The 20328-nt window shown below is 42.1% G+C and overlaps 1 protein-coding gene across 2 annotated transcripts in view; it reads right to left on the bottom strand.

The window, feature by feature from the left end:
* The window catches only part of agap1 (ArfGAP with GTPase domain, ankyrin repeat and PH domain 1), a 655663-nt gene that overhangs the window by 192143 nt on the left and 443192 nt on the right, over positions 1-20328 (bottom strand). For both annotated transcript variants that reach the window (XM_067987994.1, XM_067987993.1), the window contains exons 10-11: positions 18675-18779; positions 8301-8469 (exon numbers count right to left, since the gene is read on the bottom strand). In XM_067987994.1, the coding sequence (XP_067844095.1) occupies positions 8301-8469; positions 18675-18779 (274 nt within the window). The remainder of the gene's footprint in view (positions 1-8300; positions 8470-18674; positions 18780-20328) is intronic.

The following is a 20328-nucleotide window of genomic DNA, read 5'->3' as shown; positions in this document are numbered from 1 at the left end:
AACATGGTTCTGGCAGCACGAGCTACATTGAGAAGGAGAGGGTTTAGCAACAAGTACAAGGCAGATTTGATATTGAGAAGACTGATTGACTTACGATCAATGAACAACCCAATGGAATTCAGTACAGTTGACATCCTGTAAAAAATATATTTTTTCACATATAATCAATTAATTTGGGGGGGGGGGGGGCAGGCCTCATCGGCAATGTCAGGCAGTGAGGGGATAATAATACTAGCTGAAGATCTGAAGATATACTGCATCACAATACTGTTACAATAGAAACAGCAGGTTTTACAAGCTGTGTATTACCAGATATTGGATATAAAACATAAAGTCTCTCATTTATTATATTGGAAACCAGGAATAACTGGTCTGCTCTTAGCAAGTTTCACAGATACACAATCCTTTCACAAACTTCGGATCATAGTTAAACACTTGTAAGTCATTCTCAATTACCAATCATAATGGCATTCTCTTTCAACTCTCTTCTGTCATGGACCGGCGGGCCAATCCATTTAAACTTTTGCTGGACAGGTGACCTTCCACTGAACTTGTTAAAAATGGCTCCCCGTTTCGAGCCAATAATTCTTCCCAAGTGTTTTGCTGGGAAGCTGGCGTTAACAGGTGAGAGAGATTATAAAGAACATTTAGAAAATCTCAAATAAATCATCCACTAAATACAAGTCATAGGTGGCACTGAATGACAACACAAGATCCAGCACTTTGTGCCATTAGGAGGCCATGGGCATCAAATTACATCAAGGGGGCACTGAGTACAAGGCAGGTCTGAATAATAGAGTTGTTTAAACAGTAAGTCACAATAGAAGGTAATGTTGCACACTAGCCAGCTATTTGAGGTGTTAGTCGTGGATCAGTTGGTAGCACTTTCGCCTCGAGTCAGAAGGTTCTGGGTTCAAATCCCACTCCGGAGACTTGAGCACTAAATCTAGGCTCCAGTGCAGTATTGAGGGAGTGATGCATAATCGGAGGTGCCGTCTTTTGGATGAAACGTTAAGCTGAAGCCCCATCAGCCCTCTTAGGTGGACATAAAAGATCCCGCGGCATTATTTCTAAGAAAAGCAGGGGAGTTCTCCCCGGTGTCCTGACCAATATTTATCCCTCAAACAACACCATTAAATCAGATTATCTGGTTATTATCTCATTACAGTTTGTGGGACCTTGCTGTGTGCAAATTGGCTGCTAAGTTTCTTACGTTACAACAGTGACTACACTGCAAAAGTACTTCATTGGCTGTAAAGCCCTTTGCGTCGTCCTGAGGTCATGAAAGGTGCTGTATAAATGCAAGTTCTTTCTTTCTTTAGAGACAAGAGATGGATGGGACAGTGACAGCCATGGAGCAAACTTGAGATGGGCAGGGCAATGGTGGAGACAAGAGATAGTTAGAAGTCAGTTATTTAGAGAACAGATGACAGGCAGTGAGTTATTTGAAGGAGCAAATGTAGACCACAAAAATTAGTTATATAGAGAACTTGTGAGTTTTGCAGAGGAGAATAAAAAGCCAGTGAGTTATGCAGAGGAGAACAAGGAGATGGTAGTGAATTATACAGGGATAGAGTCAGCAGTGAATTTAGAGAATAGGTGGCTATCAGTGAGTTATATGGAGAACAAGCAGAAGGCAGTAAGTTATGTAGTGTAGAAGAGGGTTGGTAGTGAGTTACGTAAAGGAGAGTAGACGACCAGCAGTGGGCTATTCAGAAGAATAGATAGTGGTGTACAGAAGGAGGTGGCTGATAATTAGTTATGCAAAGAAGGCAAGAACTTGTATTTACATAGTGCCTTATCATGTACTCAGTACATTCCAAGGTGCATCAAAAGCATAGAATTACTCCTGAGGTGCAGCCATCGTTATGCAGAGAATAGATGGATGACCAAGGATTATGAAGAGAACAGAAAACCCGCATTGGGGCATACGGAGAATGGACAGATGATAGTGTTTTTTGTAGAGAATATAAGGATGGTGGTGAGTTACAAGGAGAAAAAGAAATAAGCAGTAGAGTTCCTAGACTACAATTCAATTAACCAGGATATTTTCTGAAAAATCACACCATAAGAATGAATAACGTTTCACTTCAACTTCATTTCAATTTATTTCTACTTGTGTTGATTTGTTTAGAAAACCAATACTCGGCAGGTAAAATAGTTTCAGTCTGAAGTATTCTGCTGTTCATGAACACTGTAAATAAAGTGCATCTGTTTCTCCTAGCCCAGTGTAGAAATTCCAACTTTGGCCCAGAAGAAAGTGACCTCCAGGAGTCCCATAACGTCAGCCTTTAACTGTAAGGCACCTGCCTAGAGAACATGAGGCTGTTTCATCTTCTGCTGGCTTTCATTATCCCGGGAGACAATCAGCAGCTCTCATTGCCCTGACTGCTGATCCAAGAGGTACACTGATCTAAAAAAAAGAATTTAGTTCTAGCTGGGACTGTCATAGAATCATAGCATGGTTACAGCACAGAAGGAAGCCATTCGACACGTCGAGCCCGTGCTTGCTCTCTGCAAGAGCAAGCCAGTTAGTCCCATTCCCCCACCCTTTCCCCATAGCCCTGCAAATTTTTTCCCTTCAAGTATTTATCCAATTCCCTTTTGAAGCCCACGATTGAATCTGCCTCCACCACCCTCTCAGGCCGTGCATTCCAGATCATGACCACTCGTGTAAAAAAAAGGTTTTGCCTCATGGCTCCCCTTCTTTTGCCAGGGTCCTACGTTTTTTTTTAATATTCATTCTAGGGAAGTGGGTATAACTGGCAAGGCCGGCATTTATTGCCCATCCCTAGTTGCCCTGTGAGTGGTTTGAGACAACTTTAGAGGGCAGTTAAGAGTCAACCACGTTGGTGTGGGACTGGAATCACACATAGGCCAGACCGGGTAAGGTAGGTTTCCTTCCCTAAAGGGCATTAGTGGACCGGTTAGGTTTTTGCGACAATCTGACAGCTTCACGGTCACTTTTATTGGTACCGGCTTTTTATTTCCTGATTTTTTTATAATCTGAATTCACATTCTCGAATTGCCATGGTAGTATTTGAACTCACGTTCTCTGGATTACTAGTCCGGTAACATAACCACTACGCTCCTGTACCCCAGTAAAATACGTCAGTGGCAGTCTCAGCCTTGAGACTGCATTACTCACAGCATCATTCTGGCCTAAGAACAATGACAGATGGGTGAAATGTAAATGCCACAATGCTGCATCTCTGGGGGGTGCTCTTTTGACATTGGGTTAAAGTACATCGTTGGGTTGGTGTGGTGTGGAATAGTTGTAGGGGGGTTTGTACCTACGATCCTCTGCATGCAGAGTTCCAACCTCAACGGTGCTGCCATGGGTATGTGCAAAGCTGAGGCTACATCTCCCCACAGGGAGAGAGAGAAAATTCCAGGGAAAAGCAATACTCGTCATTGACCACCATACCTGCTCTCTCAATTCTGGATGCATGTGGTGGGTTGAGATCCAAGAAAGGGAATGGTCAAAAAGTGACTTGGGACTGCTAGACAGGGAAGAAAAGTAGGAACTTGCATTTATATAACACATTATCATGTCTTTAGTCACTTAAAAGCAGTTCTCGCCCACTGAATTATTTTTTGTAGTTATTGTAGGTGATGTAGGTAAATGTGGCAGCCAATTTTTACACAGCATGGTCCCACGAACAGCAAATGAGATGAATGAGTTAATCTGCCTTTGGTGGTGTTGTTGAGGGAGGACCATTGACCGGGACACCGGGAGAACTTGCTACTCTTCTTCGAGTAGTGCCATGGCATCTATTCAATCAACTAGAGCAGGCAGATGAGGCCTTGGTTTAATAAATATTTGGAATGGTCTGCACAGCAAGGTGACAGAGGCATAAATATTAGGGTGATTCAAAATACAATTAGATGGCACATTGAGAGGGTTAATGTACTAGAGGGACTAGTTTCAATGGGCAGAATGGCCTTTTATTTTTTTTCTGAGTGCTTTATGCCAATATTGGATATCAAACAATGAAAGCATTCCAGTTCCAGCTCCAACAACCCACACCTTGATAAGCACAAAAAGTCGTTTTTAACACTGTATTTGTTCCACTTTCTGCAATGAACGCTGGGTAGGATAACCACAGCGGCTAACATGTTCCGTGGCTGGGTCGCAGGTCTATCTGTAGACTTGTAGCTTGATATAAAAATAAGAGCAAGTATCAGTATTACGAGGCTGCTACTGGAACAAAATATACAGGGCTACATGGAGAGCTGGCAGTAGGATTTGTTTTGGACTGCTCTAATAAAGAGCCAGCACAGACACAATGGGCTGAATGGCCTTCCTCTGTGCTGCAAACTCTTATCGTTCTATGCTACTGCAGAGTTTGAAGACTGTCATTGAGCTGCATAATCCTGTTCCGGGGGGGTAAACTTCATAAGCCCCATGATAACAGTGAAGAGGGGCGCTGGCAATGGCACTCGGGGTGGGAAGGGCTACTGGAGGCTTCAGAACGTGCTGGAGTAGCCAGACTAAAATTAATCCATAAGCAGAAGAGCTGAGTATGGGTTTTATTGTCATATCATCCAAACGCGAACACTTGTTTTTAAAATTGTAAGAGTCAGATGAATTGGTGAAAATGCATTTTAATTTTAAAGTGATAATTCTTTCTCCTATAAACACTGTAGCTTTGATTTCAAACATTATGAACCACAACAGAAATAACACAATAATAAAGGGATATGGTCTCTTAAAGGACTGAACTGCTCTCCTATACAGCCAATTACTTCCCCGTGTCTGTCAGTCAAAGGAAAAATGACTGAACCCATTAGATCAAACCTTTGCCACTGCTCATAATGCACCTCTTAGGCCTCATTAATCTGAGTCAGCGGCACACAGCCAGCGGTGCTCAACAAGGCAACGAGTGCCTCCCCCATACCCCACGTGAGTCCTCTCATCTCCGAAAACAGTGCTAATCAAGCTATCCTTATTACCCGACTCACTGTCATGTGAACAGCATTCACTCCTAACTGCTCTCATTACGGGCCCATCTTCAGAGACGTCTGACTGGAAAGAAAGTCTGATCACATTAATATTCATGACAATAATTAGTATTCTAGGTCACTGAATATTCATGCTATTATTTTGGTTTTATGGGTTGGACAAAGTCCTTACTGTCAGCGTAGAGGGGACTTGCATTCTTGGGCTTTTATAGATCAAAATTCAATTGCATGCACATTCTGTGCTGAGCGGAAACCTTGCTATACGACACCAGGAACTAGCAGGCCGAAAGTTTACATCTTTGAAGTTTACAGCTGCTATAAATGAATTTATCAAATGAAAAAAAAATTAACATGAAAATTAAAATTCTTGTTAAGCTGCGCTGAGCTGGGTTTGTGTTATGAGTTTTTTATTTGCAGAAATGTTATAAAAGACTTGAAGGTTTACCGATCCCACATAAATAAATATAAATAAGCTAATGATGTCCTGGAGGGTTTTGATAGAAATTTAGAAGAGGTTTCAGATTAATGTCAGCAAGACGGTTAATAGTCAAAACACGTCTGCAAACGTCTTTTCTATGCCCAGATCCAAGAGTTTCTGAAAACAATCAGACAAACTGTTTTAAAGGGTTTGTGAATTATATCAGTCCATCTCAGGCACAGAAGAGCAAAGGATTCAGATATGTCGCATTGTCAAAGCAAAAATTTAGAAACTGGAAGCTGATACACTGGTCCCCTTCTTTAAAGTGAAGGTTTTGGATCCACATAAGTGTGCATTTCTCTCCTAATACGGCAGCCGGCTACACATGACATGTCAGAGAGGATTATTATATACAGCTACTTTATGGTATATCAATCCCAGTCTTTTCTCTTCTTCCCTGAAGGTGGTGACTCACACTGAGTTATGTATCAGATTCCATAGGCACTGGCTACCAGCCGCTACCTAGCCCCGAGTGGCAATCTTTCATGTGTGCGCCCAGTGAGTGTTGGTATCCTACCTGACCCAATCCTGCCTTCAACTGTGTTGGTTTGTCTATTTAAACAAATAATGCACCTTCTTGAAAAGCAAAAATAAACGGAAAGATATCAAAGTTAATCAAGTGAATAAGCACTAGCCTTGCTAGCAATGCCCATATCCCGAGAATTAATATTTTTAAAAATGCAGTCCTTAGTGTTTTGCTAGAATTCATATGCTTAAAGCATTTTAGAAGCAGGATCCATTTCTTCAGTAAACATAATTTAAAAAATAAAGATAGCCTGATGGTTGGAGCCCTGATAAGAAAATAGCAGTGTGGCAGTGTTTGTGGAAAATACACATTTCTTATTAAAACACATTGTTCTGGCAGATTATAGAATTAAATCACTAATGATTGTGTAGAGCTCGTTCAATGTTTATTGTACAATTGTGATATGAGGTACAGTCTACTGTTAATTCAAAGTCCTTTTGTTTTGCTTGAGAAAAATTCAAATTATCCAATGGTTAACAAGAAAGCAGTGGAGTTTATTTTGCATGATTTCAATTTGAACTGACAGATAAGTCAAATGAAGCAGCATTGAATTAAAGGGAGTAGACTGTTGGTTTACTCTTTTTATGAGCATTGCTTGCACTGAGTGTGTGAGCTTCCCCCATATACTGTGCATAACACACGACATGGTCACTCTTGAAGTGAGGAGCCAGTTCCGTCAATAAATCTACTGCAAGCGTGACATGAACATGACCATCACCTCGGGAAACGAGGGCCACTTTTGTTTGCTCCTCTCCACCCAATATTGTGCTTTGAGCCTACCCCTTCCCCCAATTAAATATATAGACCCTTCTACACTGGTACCTGTTTGGTTCAGATCACAGTGCTCTGGTTTGCCAATGTTTACACTGCCAAATCTAGCTCTCTGATCCTGAATCATAGCATCATAAAAAAGGGAGTGTATGATTCTGTCACTGGGTTAAGAGAGGCAGATGTAGCAGTGTAAATGTGGCGAGTCCTGCACGGACGCTGATCTGAAATAACAAGGCCAATGTGAAAGTGCCTTGTATAAATGCTGAAAAATAATTTCAAATTAAGTAACGACAGATCAAACACCTGTATCTTTTCGGAGTGAATAATGACACCACTGTGTCAGCCACTGAGTCGGAGGCAGGGCGGGACTTGTGCTTTTAATTTCCGAAACTACAGAAAACAGGGTCCCCCCCGAGTATAGCAAGATTATTTCTCCAGCAATATGCAGTGAGTGGAGGATAGTCACACAATTCAAATTATGTGCGTAAATTCAATCCCAGTCACTTACAGCAGTGCAGTCTCCACCCAATCATCTCCACTCTGTCCAGGAATAGTGGTGTCACTATATGCAGCCGTATATTTTTTGGTTGTTTCACTTCCCCTCTCAATGGTTGAGCTCTCATGTCTAAGCTCCAACTGCAACGCAGGTGCTATGACTTCACTCCCCGCTCCCAGTTTTATGGATGGCAATGAGCATATTTTACTTTCTTAAGGAGGGAAACATCATATGAGACATTCAGCATAACTTTTTGACACTTGGGGGTTAATTTCCCCTGCTATCATACTGGTTAAGGCATTTGCATAAAATTCTTTTGTGCACTGGTTTAACATAGTTATTAACCCTTTTATTTTCAATGGGATAACAAATGCATTAAAATAGTGCCCGTAGGAATTTTATGTAAATAAACCAACGAGTGTGCCTCCAGAAGAAATTAAAGCTTCAAGTCAGTGATTAAGTTCTCTAATCTGTATTGACAGCTTTGCTAAAGCCCCTTTTAAAGGATAAAAAACACAATACCAATTGGACTATTCAAGGGTGGGAGGGTTTGGTCCCATTTTACTGTCTCAACTTCTGCGGAAAAAAAAAATCTGATACAGGAAGTACCATTTAATTTCCCTCATTTAATTTGTTAATTATCTCTGACTTAGTCCTTTTCCATCTCCTTAAGCTGTTCCCACGATTCACAGGGCAGCTGTTCATCTCACTAACTGACGCAGAAACATGGCAGACGCTATTCTGATAGCAGGAGATGATTCTGCTGCTCCATTAGTCGCAGAAATTACTGGGAATCGCAAAAAAATAAACTCTATGTTAATTTTGCATTGTACCGTATTAAGTGTGCCAGCTCATATCAAATTACGGAGGGCACCTGCAGATGCACATATTAAGAGCTGGTCTCTTCGCTAGACTGGAAGCAAGTATAAGAGCCTCTTTCCAGTTACTCAGTACTACCACAGTACGCTGCGTGCAATTCAGGATCGTTACAGACACGCCTGCAAGCTCAATTCTACAGCGATTTCCGGCGGCTACTTTCTCCAGTAGCCAGCTGCGCAACTCACCCGTGTTCTGCGAAATGTGCAAACTGCTCAGGTCTTTGGGCAGGCCGTTTGTTTTGGGACTGGAGAGAGGGGCACAGGCTGAGGTGGCACGAGGAGGCCGCTTTCCAGGGACTTTAACGGTGGTCCGAAGAAGGTCGATCTCCTTCCCGTGGACATTCTGCATATAATCCTGGACAGAGACATAAATAATACATATGAAAATCTTGGCATTTAAAATGGTCCATTTTTAGAATTAGTCCCCAAATAAAAAAAAGCAGAGTGGATAAGTTCAAAATTAGCTCTTTTGTGCTTCAAGTCCATATGTCACCTAAAAAGATTTTTTTTTAAATATCAGATAATTTATATGTTATACAGACATGGATAAAAGCAGTTTTTATAAAAACATCAACTTTTCAACACCTTTTAGATCTATTTAGATAAATTTTATCCTTGTAAAGCTGTCCAGATACTGGCAGAGATATTTGCCAACATCAAGCCCCAGTTATTGTACACGCAACAGAATCTCAAATTCAAGCCAGCTCTTCCCGGTTTTCATGTGCAAATGCCGGCTCTATAATCAGTTGTGTCATTTGTGTCCCAAGTACTGATCAGAACAGAAAGATCTTAACAAGACACAAGGGCAATTCAAACCAAAGTACTCAAACAACTCTTAACAAGTCACTGGAGACTACTTGATGCAAGTCTCCACAAGTGTGGTCCTTGCAAACCTCTGGCCTATAACAGCTTGAAAATAGTAATTGCAAACCTATTTGCATTTATTGCTGTTCATCATCCCCAAAAACATAACTGGGAGGGCCTCTGGGCCATTGATCCTCTCAGAGAGCATCAATAAACTAGGTGACCGGGCGCACAAATCCACCCTCTTTGCTCCTACGCTGCCGCTTGTTTTTACATTGGGCTCCTAATTATGTTGCATCTATTGCCATCCAATTAATTAGCTGCATTAATGTGATTTCTTTTCACATAGTCAAGCAATTAAGAGCTATGATTGAGTTTCATTCAATTAGCCTCAACAAACATGCTAATTGATGCCCCAGATGCAAATGAGGTGCGATGAGAGAAACCTGCTAGCGATCCGCGATTCTGTCACAAAACCACGGCTCTTTGAGCACTGACAGGGAGACAGTTGCAGCATCAGCACAGATACCTCCAGCACAACCTTCTGCTACTTCTACCACACAAAGAAATGGTCCCTTGTTAATCGACGCTACCATTTGTTGGAAATTATCGAGCAAAATGGACACAATGCATTATTAGCCCTAAAGAACTGAGAATTCCCACACACTTACGAAAAAGGCTAAAGACTCTCTGCAATGAATAAACCTACCTTTTAAAGGAATGACGTTGCAGTATTTTCTAAGGTGGGGTGGGGAGGAATCTCAGACAAGGGGAGTTTGTGGAAGATCCAAAAATAGTCTGCTTTGAAAACTCCATTATATGCTGTTAGGGAAAGTTTGTCAACTTTTGCAATATGATTTCATTCAAACTACTAGTACAAATTATTTGAAGCATCAGAAGCAACTGGCAGCAGTGGTGTACCCTGATTATATATAAACAAGGCAAGGTTTCTCATTCAGTGACTTTACAATGCTAATGCTGCCCCTCTAACCAAGGAAGTAAAATAGCAGAACATTACCCTGGCATGGTTCATCAACTGCCAACATATACTAACTTACTAACAGCAATCACAACATAGTATGAGGACAAAAGAATAGTGATCATGAGATACGATGAGGACATACTAATAGTGATCAGGACATAGTATGAGGACATATGAATAGTGATCATGAGATACGATGAGGACATACTAATAGCAATCATGACATACAACATCCTAACAGCGATCATGACACACAATAACATTAGTGATCATGACATACAATAACATACTAATAGTATGTTACTGTATGTCATGATGGCTAAGAGTGATCATAACATACCACGAGGACAAAGAACACTACATATAAGGGCTGCTTCTTGAATTGTGTCCTTTGAATAAAATGGAAACCCTGAAACTTGCTGAACTTACAAAACAGATGGATAAGTCTTACAAAGATACTCAAGAGTTCGGTTGAATAAATACATTCCTCTATGGGAGTTTTGTGTGTAATTATGTATGTACACACACACGTGGAACCAGATGCTACATTTGTTCATACGTTAACAAGAAAAATTTCAGAACGGTAATCATGAACAAGTTAGAAAAATTGCAGAGTTTTTTTTTAACTTCTCACAAAGATTATCACCTAGATTGCTTGACAGGTAGATCAGCTATTTACAAATTCATCTGCCGCTTCATAAAACAATGACGCTCTTTTCCACAGAACTTTCGCGAGGCAGGATCCTGATCTATTCCACAATGGCCTATACCTCTCAGTTCTTGAAGCAGTAAGTGGTGAACCAAAATTTAATGTACAGTGACATACCACCATCAACATAAAAGGCTGGACGTGGCTGTCTATCTCATCATCCTAGGATTTCTACACTTCCAGCCCACAGTTTGAACAGAAAGACCCACATCTAAGAGGTGTCTCGACAAATGATGATATATTGAACAGACTATATATATATATATATAAAACTCTGGAGGAGTGCAGAACCCCTATTTTCTACCCCGTCCCTTGTCCCTGGAGGTGTGGAAGTGTTGTGTTCATCAGATCTGAAGGATTTGCCAAACTTTGGAGCAGCAATTGCAGTTAGCAAAACAGACCAAAAGAAACTAGAACTACCTCATCCAGTCTAGCTCAGTACAACATTAGAAGGAATATAACAGGCAAAAAGCAGCAATATGATAGCAGAAATGAAGATGTTTCTGCAGGAAAGAAAGAACTTGTATTTATATAGCACCTTTCACAACCTCAGGATGTCCCAAAGTGTTTCACAGCCAATGAAGTGCTTTTGAAATGTAGCCACTGTTGTATTTTATAGAACTGCAACAGCCAATATTTACACAGCAATCGGAAGATGAATTACCTGAGGTCACTACAACTTGGGATTACTTAGTGAAATTGTTTAAAAAAAGAACTTGCATTTCAGTAGTGCCTTTCACGACCTCAGGACATCCCAAAGCGCTTTACAGCCAATTAAGTACTTTTGAAGTGTAGTCACAGTTGTAATGTAGGAAACAAGGCAGCCAATTTGCGCACAGCAAGGTCCCACAAACAGCAATGTGATAATGATCAGATAATCTGCTTTAGTGATGTTGTTATGAGGGCTAAATATTGGCCAGGACACCAGGAGAATTACCCTTACTCTTCTTCAAATAGTGCCATAGGATCATTTATGTCCACCTGAGGGGAAAGACGGGGCCTCGGTTTAACGTCTCATCCAAAAGACGGCACCTCCGATGGTGCAGCACTCCCTCAGCACTGCACTGGATTGTCAGCATAGATTATGTGCACAACTCTCTGGAGTGGGACTTGAGCCCACAGCCTTCTGACTCAGAAACAGAAGAGCTACCCACTGAGCCATGGCTGACACCTTCCTAATTTTAAATACTTAATTAACCAATGGCTCCATATCAGGCAACGCACAAGGGGACGGAAAAACTATCTTTTATTTTAAAGAGCAGCCTTTTGGTGTCCTGTTTTCAGTTTTAGAAATTCTTGATAGCGCATTCAAAAACCTGTCTGTCTAGTCCAAAACTAGGCAGATGGGAGTCCTATTCCTCAATGTGTTTTCAAACAATGTATTTTTTCCCTGTAATCTTGGTTTGTGATTTCCCTAACGCAACAGAACATCTTCATCAATAATATTTTTATCTCCCGCACCAGCTTCCTTAATTGTCTAGTAACTGAAATTATACTTAATAATCTAATTGTGTGGACCTTTGGGTGTCATTAACAATTAAACAACTCAAATTAGGGAAAGCACTAATTGGGAAGCCAGGACAGTTGGTTTTCTCACTTTCATACTAGCAGCATGCACCGACGTTTGCTTCACGTTTTTGCGAATCAGGTCATTTTACCATAAAAGCAGATTAGTCTGGCTGTACGTAACATATATTCTTCACAAAGTTATAAGATTTAACTTTTTGAAAAGGAGAAAATTTGCCGGGCTATGGGGAAACAGCAGGGGAGTGGGACTAACTGGAAAGCTCTGTCAGAGAGCTGACACAGGCACAACGGGCCAAATAGCCTACTTCTGTGCTGTATGATTCTATGATTTTTTAAAATAAAAACTACATATAAAAATCTCAGTGGCATCCAATTGTTTATTCTATCTCTCAACTAATTTCAACTAAAAATATTGCAAACTCCATGGAAGTTGAAGTGTCTGGAATTACAGGAAGATGGCTTTAATTTAACATAACCTCCAAAGTGGTTCTCACTACAGCGCTCCTTGAGAAATTAGGATCTGCTTCATTTCTGTAACAATGTAAAGTGCAATTAGTAGCGAGCTTCCTGGACTGGAGGCTTATTGATTAAATTCTGTAGAGCATGCCTGCATCTGCAGCTTGGCATCAATGTGCATACTGCTGCAATTATAGTTCTGCATCAGTGTGCATGTGGCTGTGAATGAAAATGGGAACAGGCGCAGCATTTTATCAGCTTGGTCATGGACACAGCTCTATACAGGTGTGTATGTGGCAGTGATAACAGCTGTTTTCAGTTATGTTTGTGGCAGTGATAACAGCTGCGTACAGGTGTGTATGTAGCAGTGATAACAGCTGTGTACAGGTGTGGATGTGGCGGTGATAACAGCTGTGTACAGGTGTGGATGTGGCGGTGATAACAGCTGTGTACAGGTGTGGATGTGGCGGTGATAACAGCTGTGTACAGGTGTGGATGTGGCAGTGATAACAGCTGTGTACATGCCTGTAGCCGCAGTTTTGTATCAACGGGACAGAATTCCATTTTGGCAGGGGCACAGAACGGGTTGGCAGCGGACTGGCCGCCCGTTATACGCCCAATTTTCCTTCCCGTTTACTTTAATGGTGGGGTGTATGACGAGTGGTCGATCTGCTACCTGTGGTTGTGCCAAAGTGGAATTTCACCCCCAGTGTGCACAGGCCTGTAGGTGCAGTTTAGGATTAGTGTGTTCATAGCTGCGACACAGCTTTGTATAAGTAATGGTGGACATAGTGAAAATGTGACTGTGGTTGCACTTCCGCATCACAATGTGCTGGGGAGGGAATAGAGAAAGAGAGCTATACAAGGTGGCAGCCATGACCGAGTGAGTAGCACTCTCGCCTCTGAGTCAGAAGGTTGTGGGTTCAAGTTCCACTCCAGGGACTTGAACACATAATCTAGGCCGACACTCCAGTGCAGTACTGAGGGAGTGCTGCACTGTCGAAGGTGCCGTGTTTTGGATGAGATATTAAACAGAGACCCTGTCTGCCCTCTCAAGTGGACGTAAAAGATACTATGGCACTATTTCAAAGAAGAGCTAGGGAGCTCTCCCCAGTGTCCTGGCCAATATTTATCCCTCAACCAACACCTAAAGCAGATTATCTGGTCATTTATTTCATTGCTGTTTGTTGGACCTTGCTGTGTGCAAATTATCTGCCACGTTTCCAACATTACACTTCAAAAATACTTCATTGGCTGTAAAGCTCTTTGGGATGTCCTGAGGTTGCGAAGGCGCTATATAAATGCAAGTTCGTTCTTACTTTTACAAGGGACAGAGAATCGTTCAAAGAAAGTGTCACTCAGCTCACTTTCAAATTGACTGACGCCCCAAGCTGTTTTTATTTTTTTTTAAATTAGACGAGGCCCTCTCTAAAGAGAGATCTTTCAAAGCCATGTCGTTAAGTGTGCTGTAGGCAGTGAGGGGTGTGTTCCAGGGAGGGCGTGGTTTACAGTTGTTCGATCGGAGAGGGAAACACAAGGACAGTCAGCTATTTCAGAGAAACAGCATGTAGAAACAGCAGGGGTGGGGATTGTTTATCATTATACGCTTCAAGGTAGATGCTTCCTTCCACGGAATCAGTTAACTTTCTGTAGATTGAGGAAAACCGGCCACACCAGTGGGACCTAAAGCCCGTAAATCAACACACCATTCAACACAATAAGATGCACAGAAAAACCACAGTGAATAACATTGCCATCAATTACTGCGGCCAGAAGGCAAAAAATATCCATTGAAAAAGGCTTCAAAGATGTAACTCCTCAAGCAAAACAACAGCTGTTTCTGAGAGTGAATGCGACCAATTTCCCAAAAAACTTTAAAGTTTTTTTTGGTTATAATCAAGACAAACGGTGTCTGGAAAAGATGCAAAACAAGCTGCCGACCTGTGAAAAGCTGCCCAGGTTCCCGTTGCTTCTGGAGTTCAAAGGCATAACACACAGAGCCTGCAGCTAATGGGAAGCTGCGCTAATTTTAAAGGCATAAAATGCTATAAACTGGCCTTGAGGGCAGACGTTTTCAAAGCTAGTTGCACCTAAATAAGACATGGTTCATTTAATTCACAGCTTAGCCTAATGTAACAATCAGCTATTTCTTGCCTAAAGTTGCACAGCCAATACTGTGCAGCAACTACACAAGGGCACAAGAAGAGCCTTCAGATTGCTTTTTGATAGACAATATTTCACATTTGACAGGCACATAATAAAACAGCAGCGTCTAAAATAAATATAATCAAAACAAAAATAAAAATCAAACTGCTTGCTTTGTTTTACTTGCAGGCACTCTTCCTGACACAGCACACCTGAAAGGAACCCGTCACCTGAACAAACCATCACCTCGATGAACCATCAACGCGACGATCCCGTCACCTCGATGAACCGTTAACGCGACGATCCCGTCACCTCGATGAACCATCAACGCAACGAACCCGTCACCTCAACGTATTCTCCCAGGATAGGTGAGGCCATTTCAGTTCTTTTGATCATAGCAGGACTAAATAGCATAAAGGCTATTAAGGCCCCAGGATCTCATTTCCCCTCTCTGTTAGGAATTTTACTCTTCTTAAAACCAATGGGTTTGTTTTTAAAGAGACGTGTAAAGACATGAACTGAGTAGCTAAAAGCTCCTGTTTATACAATTGCAAGTTTGCATAAAGGTCACTTACACTTCTTACCAGGAGCAAAAAGAAAATTCCACACCTCCCCTGATGTGAAGCCACTGTGTGCTGCCTGGGTCTGTTCCTGGCCAGTGTAAACATTACCAGTGTACAGGGACACAACCCAATACTTAAAATCATTCACACGAGGAATTTATTGTACATTTTTTAATTTAGAAATTGCTCCAGATGGAGTCATTTTGACAATTGCCCCCCAGGTTTACTTTAATCATGCTTCATTTCCGTAAAACAAGAAATTTAAACATTAGCACGAGCTGCCAGTAGCGTAAATGGCTGCAAAGGAAGAAGGAAGCTCAATGGTGTCACTAGTTATTGCAATTTTTAATTGTAATGGTTAAAAATGCAATGATAGCACAACAGGGACAACATTAAACTCCACCAAAAATAGTCAGTGCTCCAGAGCTGACTTGCTATCCATCCATCAGTAAAGTAAGGCACGCACACATACAGTCAGTCACATGCACAGTCACACATAGTCAGCCATACAAACACGGTCACACACACACACACAAACAGAGTTACACAAACACAGAGTTACACAAACACACACACACACGGCTATCTTTCAATTCATTGGAAGCCATAGCTTCAAGTAAAAATGGATTTGCGTTTGACACTTTAATTCAAACAACGCTTCAGTTTAATGTTTTACTGTTGTGTGAAGACATGGAATATCCCCTCTGCTCATCATGATGGCTTAGGGGCATATGCACCTGGTGTAACGCTCAGCCATACAGACAAATCGGTTCCAGGTTTGATCACAAAATAGAACCAGGTAAGGGAGGCCATTCAGCTCAGCTCATCCATTCAGAGTACAAAAAGACTTGGATTCTATCATCTGTCTGTTCAATGAGTCGAAGGTTTTCACCTCCAACATCCTAACCCAGAAGACCATTCTAGGTGTTGATCACTCTTTGTTTGAAGAAGTTCTTCCTGACATTTGTCCTAAACTTTCTTTTCAGCAGTTGGAGCCCTTTGTTCCTTTATTCCAGCATCCTAGCATACCTTGAAGTAGTGCTCCAGGGTTACCTTATCTACACTGTTTAGTATCTTGTAAACTTCTATAAGGTCCCTTCTCCGTTGCTTCCCTTCAAAGGTGAAAAGCACCAGTTTCTCCAGTCTTTCTTCGTAACACAATTCTTTGATGTCATAGATTAGCTTTTCCCTGTTATGAGCTAAACTGTGCAGCTAAAAGCTGGTGGTGTGAACATTCAGTGGGTTGGGCTGAGATACACTCCACATTCAAATAGCCCACCAACAATGACTGTGCAGATGTACACATGAAGTTTGGCCATGTATCAGCTTATGCAGGAGTAAATTTAGATCACAAGCAACAACTACAGCTTTTGAAATGTGCTCCAGCCATCTTTCATAGAACAAGAGTACAGAGCCATAAACTCCAGAAAGGTCCTGGATTTGATCTCTGGTATGCGCTGGGCTACTTTGGTGGTAAGGGCAGTATAACTATCCCTGGACTAGGGAACAGGGGAAAGAAAGACTGCCAGAGCTATTTCCCCGATCATTATCCAGTGATCTCTGCTGAAAAGGAAGACATTGGCAGGGATTTTAACCACCCTCGCCCAGCGAGAATTGTGTGTGGGAGAGGTTAAAATTTGAAAATTTAGCTCCCGGCTCCAACCTGCTGTGTTCCCGGCTGCCATAATATTAATGACTGTGAATCAGGTCCTGGACGAGGATCCCGTTAAAAGCAGGCGGGGGCCTGCTTAACATTAAAAAATGATGGCTCGATGACGCCATCGGTGCCGCAATGTAATCTTAACTTGAAGCCGGGGGAGTCCCACACTGTCTGGAGCCCGGCAACAGAACCAGGGAAGAGCCAACTGGCCAGAAGAGGCCCAGGTAAGTTTTGCTTCTTTTAGAACTCCTTGTGGGCCAGAAGCAGCAGCAGTGCTCCTCCCCAGGCCCCGCAAGGAGTCCTTGGGCTGCCCCAGCTCCGGTCTGCCCACCCCCACCCCTCCCTCCAATCACTTAGAGGCCTGTCCTCCCTACCCCCACAGGTCCCTTGCTGCGGCCTTCTGCGGCTAAATTCCTGCCGGCCAGGTAGTGAATCTGGCCTGCTGTTCGGCGGGTCTTCGGGAGCTTTTAATTATACGAGGCCCTACCATTAAGATTGGCTGGGCCTCCACATCCCTGAACTCTCCGGGTATGCTATATGCTCCCGGGCTCCCCGGCACCCATCCCGCCCTCCCGTGAAAAATCGAGGCCTTTGTTTGTGTGTGGATAGGTGCATGCATGTGAGTGTCTATATTTTGTATATATCAGGTGGGGAGAGAATGAGCTATGATTCCCTCCATAGGCAAATGGCCTGGGGATGGTCACTATCTTTGGCCACACACATAAAGACTTGGATGAGGCACCATTGGGCTGCCAATAGACCCCAGCGCAAGTTAGTGCCTCCAGAAGAATTGGGGGGGGGGGGGCGCGCGCGGGAGCAATGCAGGGAATAAGGAAATAAACAGTGAGTTTTTTTCAGGGCTAATTCCCGCTGGGATGAAAAAATTGATGTCCTCATTTCCTACTTCATGGCAGATAGTTCAAGCCCTCGTCAAATAGATATTGGAGTTGGGGAGGGTAGCGTGGCTGAGTAGCTTGTTTGCGTGCCAATATACAGCACTACTCAGTGGTGGGGCGCAGGCACCATTCAACCTGGAAAAGCACTGGAGAAAGTGCAAAAAAGATTTACAAGGATGATACCAGAACTGAGAAGTTATACCTATCAGGAAAGACTGAACAGGCTGAGGCTTTTTCCTCTAGAAAAGAAGACTGAGGGGTCAGACAGATCTGATAGAGGTCTTTAAGATTATGAAAGGGTTTGATAGGGTAAATATAGAGAAGATGTTTCAACTTGTGCAGGAGCCCAAAACTAGGGGCCATAAATATAAGATAGTCACTAATAAATCCAAATAGGAATTCAGGAGAAACTTCTTTACCCAGAGGGTGGTGAGAATATGGAACGCGCTACCACAAGGAGTAGTTGAGACGAATAGCATAGATGCATTTAAGGGGAAGCTAGATAAACATGAGGGAGAAAGGAATAGAAGGATATGATGATTGGGTGAGATGAGGTAGGGTGGGAGGAGGCTCGGGTGGAGTATAGACCAGTTGGGCCGAATGGCCTTTTTCTGTGCTGTAAATTTTGTGTTAATCTCATAGTGACTTTAAGCAAAATCCTAAAAGACAGTGATGTTGAAATCCAAAGTTAGAAACAACCTCATTGTTTATGTGGACATTTCCACCAGTTCAATTCTAGTAAAAGCAGCTCCTTCAGCCTGTCCAGGAGTGTGAATTGTCCGGGGTTTGAAAAGAGTCAGATGAAGTCATGTACTTACATGTAAACTAGGATGATACGTCAAGAGCCCGTTATCACACAGCGTTACATACTTCTTCTTCCACTCTTTGTTTAAGGACTTCCCACTCCTCTTTAGTAACATACCCTAAGAAAAAACAAAATAGATTTAAGAAAGAGAGTGTAAGCGAGCTTGCATATTAGAGTTTATTTCAATACCAAATAGTCTCCTCTGGCTCCATTTTGCAGCCATACATTGCGTGATATTCGGCAATCTAACTTTTTTGAGTCGTACAATTTTAGGGGCTCTGAAAGTCGAAAGCCTGAATGCGCCTCCTGGACATTACTTGCCCACTCCTGGAAACAGTGACAGCATCCAAAAGAATGGTCACCGCCAGCCTCAATGGTTGAACCCTTTCCCACCTCCTCGACTCACATTTATCAGTATGTGCTTCTCCAACACTTGGCATGGGTGGAAAATTAAAACAAATTCAAAAAACTCTACTTGAATCCTGGGATTCAACCAGGCGACACTGGATCTACCATACAACCACCTGTCCTCAACCTTACAAAATCAATATGCAAGTCTTTCGCGCCCTAGCATTTTTACCTTCTGTATATGACATTGTACCTATATCAAATACCTTATAACATCTGTTTCATGTCTTATTCCATGATATACAACACTATAAAATAACTCTGTTACTCTATTTATATGTTCCTTGTTTTTTCCCCTCCTTTTTTGACTTATAACACTAATTTTGAAGTGTTAAAACAGTTATCATAGTTGTTACCATGAAAGCTTGATCAACTTTTATATTAAAAAATAAACAAGTGGGAAAAAAAACGGAGAGCAATCAAATCTGAATGGAAGAAGCAGCAGAGATCTGAGTATAAGCTCTCATTACAGTGTCAGGTCACAGCAGATGTAGAAAGTTCAAAAGTTCCAGCCATATTTCCATAACATTTCTTCCTGAATAACTTGTAGAATTATTCTTAGCCTATGGAATGTCTTGCTGCTCTTTGTAACGTGACAGTACAAAGGATATTGGTGCCCTGATTAGCGGAGCTGACACAGTATTTTGTTGTGTGCACAGGTCAAGTCTAAATTCCTCAACACTTTATTTCTGGAGTGACTTATTCAGCTCATTCCCCTCCCATCACTCCAAACCTTGTTCTTCCATAGAACCCTCCATATTTTCATCAAATTCACATGACACTAGTCATTTGCAATAAATATGGCCAATTCATGTGAGCCTGAATTTTGATGACCTTTCACCTTTGGAAGCTGGGTTCAAATCCAGGCCAGTCTCCTCTGTCTAAGAGTCTTACAGAAAATAACTATGAGCAGTCTAATCCAGTTCCCAGTTGAAAGGTCATCGAACTGAAATGCTAACTCTGTTTCTCTCTCCACAGATGCTGCCTGATCTGCTGAGTGTTTTGCAGCATTGTCTGTTTTTACCCCAGCATGCTGGTCAATACTGACACTGGGATCCCAAAATGAATAGTGTTCTGTTCCCCAGCAGTAACATCGTGCACCTTGAAGATCAACAAAATTCACAAAAAAATTCTCCTCTCCCCTCTTTAAAGCAGTGACTTGATCTTGGGGTACAACCCCACAGACATCACCTTTGTACATCATCAAAGTGGCCACTGTTCACACTTGATCCTAGATGGTGAGTGCAAGCAGCCTACTC

The sequence above is a fragment of the Heptranchias perlo genome, chromosome 7, assembly GCF_035084215.1.
Source record: "Heptranchias perlo isolate sHepPer1 chromosome 7, sHepPer1.hap1, whole genome shotgun sequence".
NCBI classification, from domain to species: domain Eukaryota; kingdom Metazoa; phylum Chordata; class Chondrichthyes; order Hexanchiformes; family Hexanchidae; genus Heptranchias; species Heptranchias perlo.
Note: the sequence above shows the minus strand (reverse complement) of the source record. Positions and strands in the feature narration are given on the sequence as shown.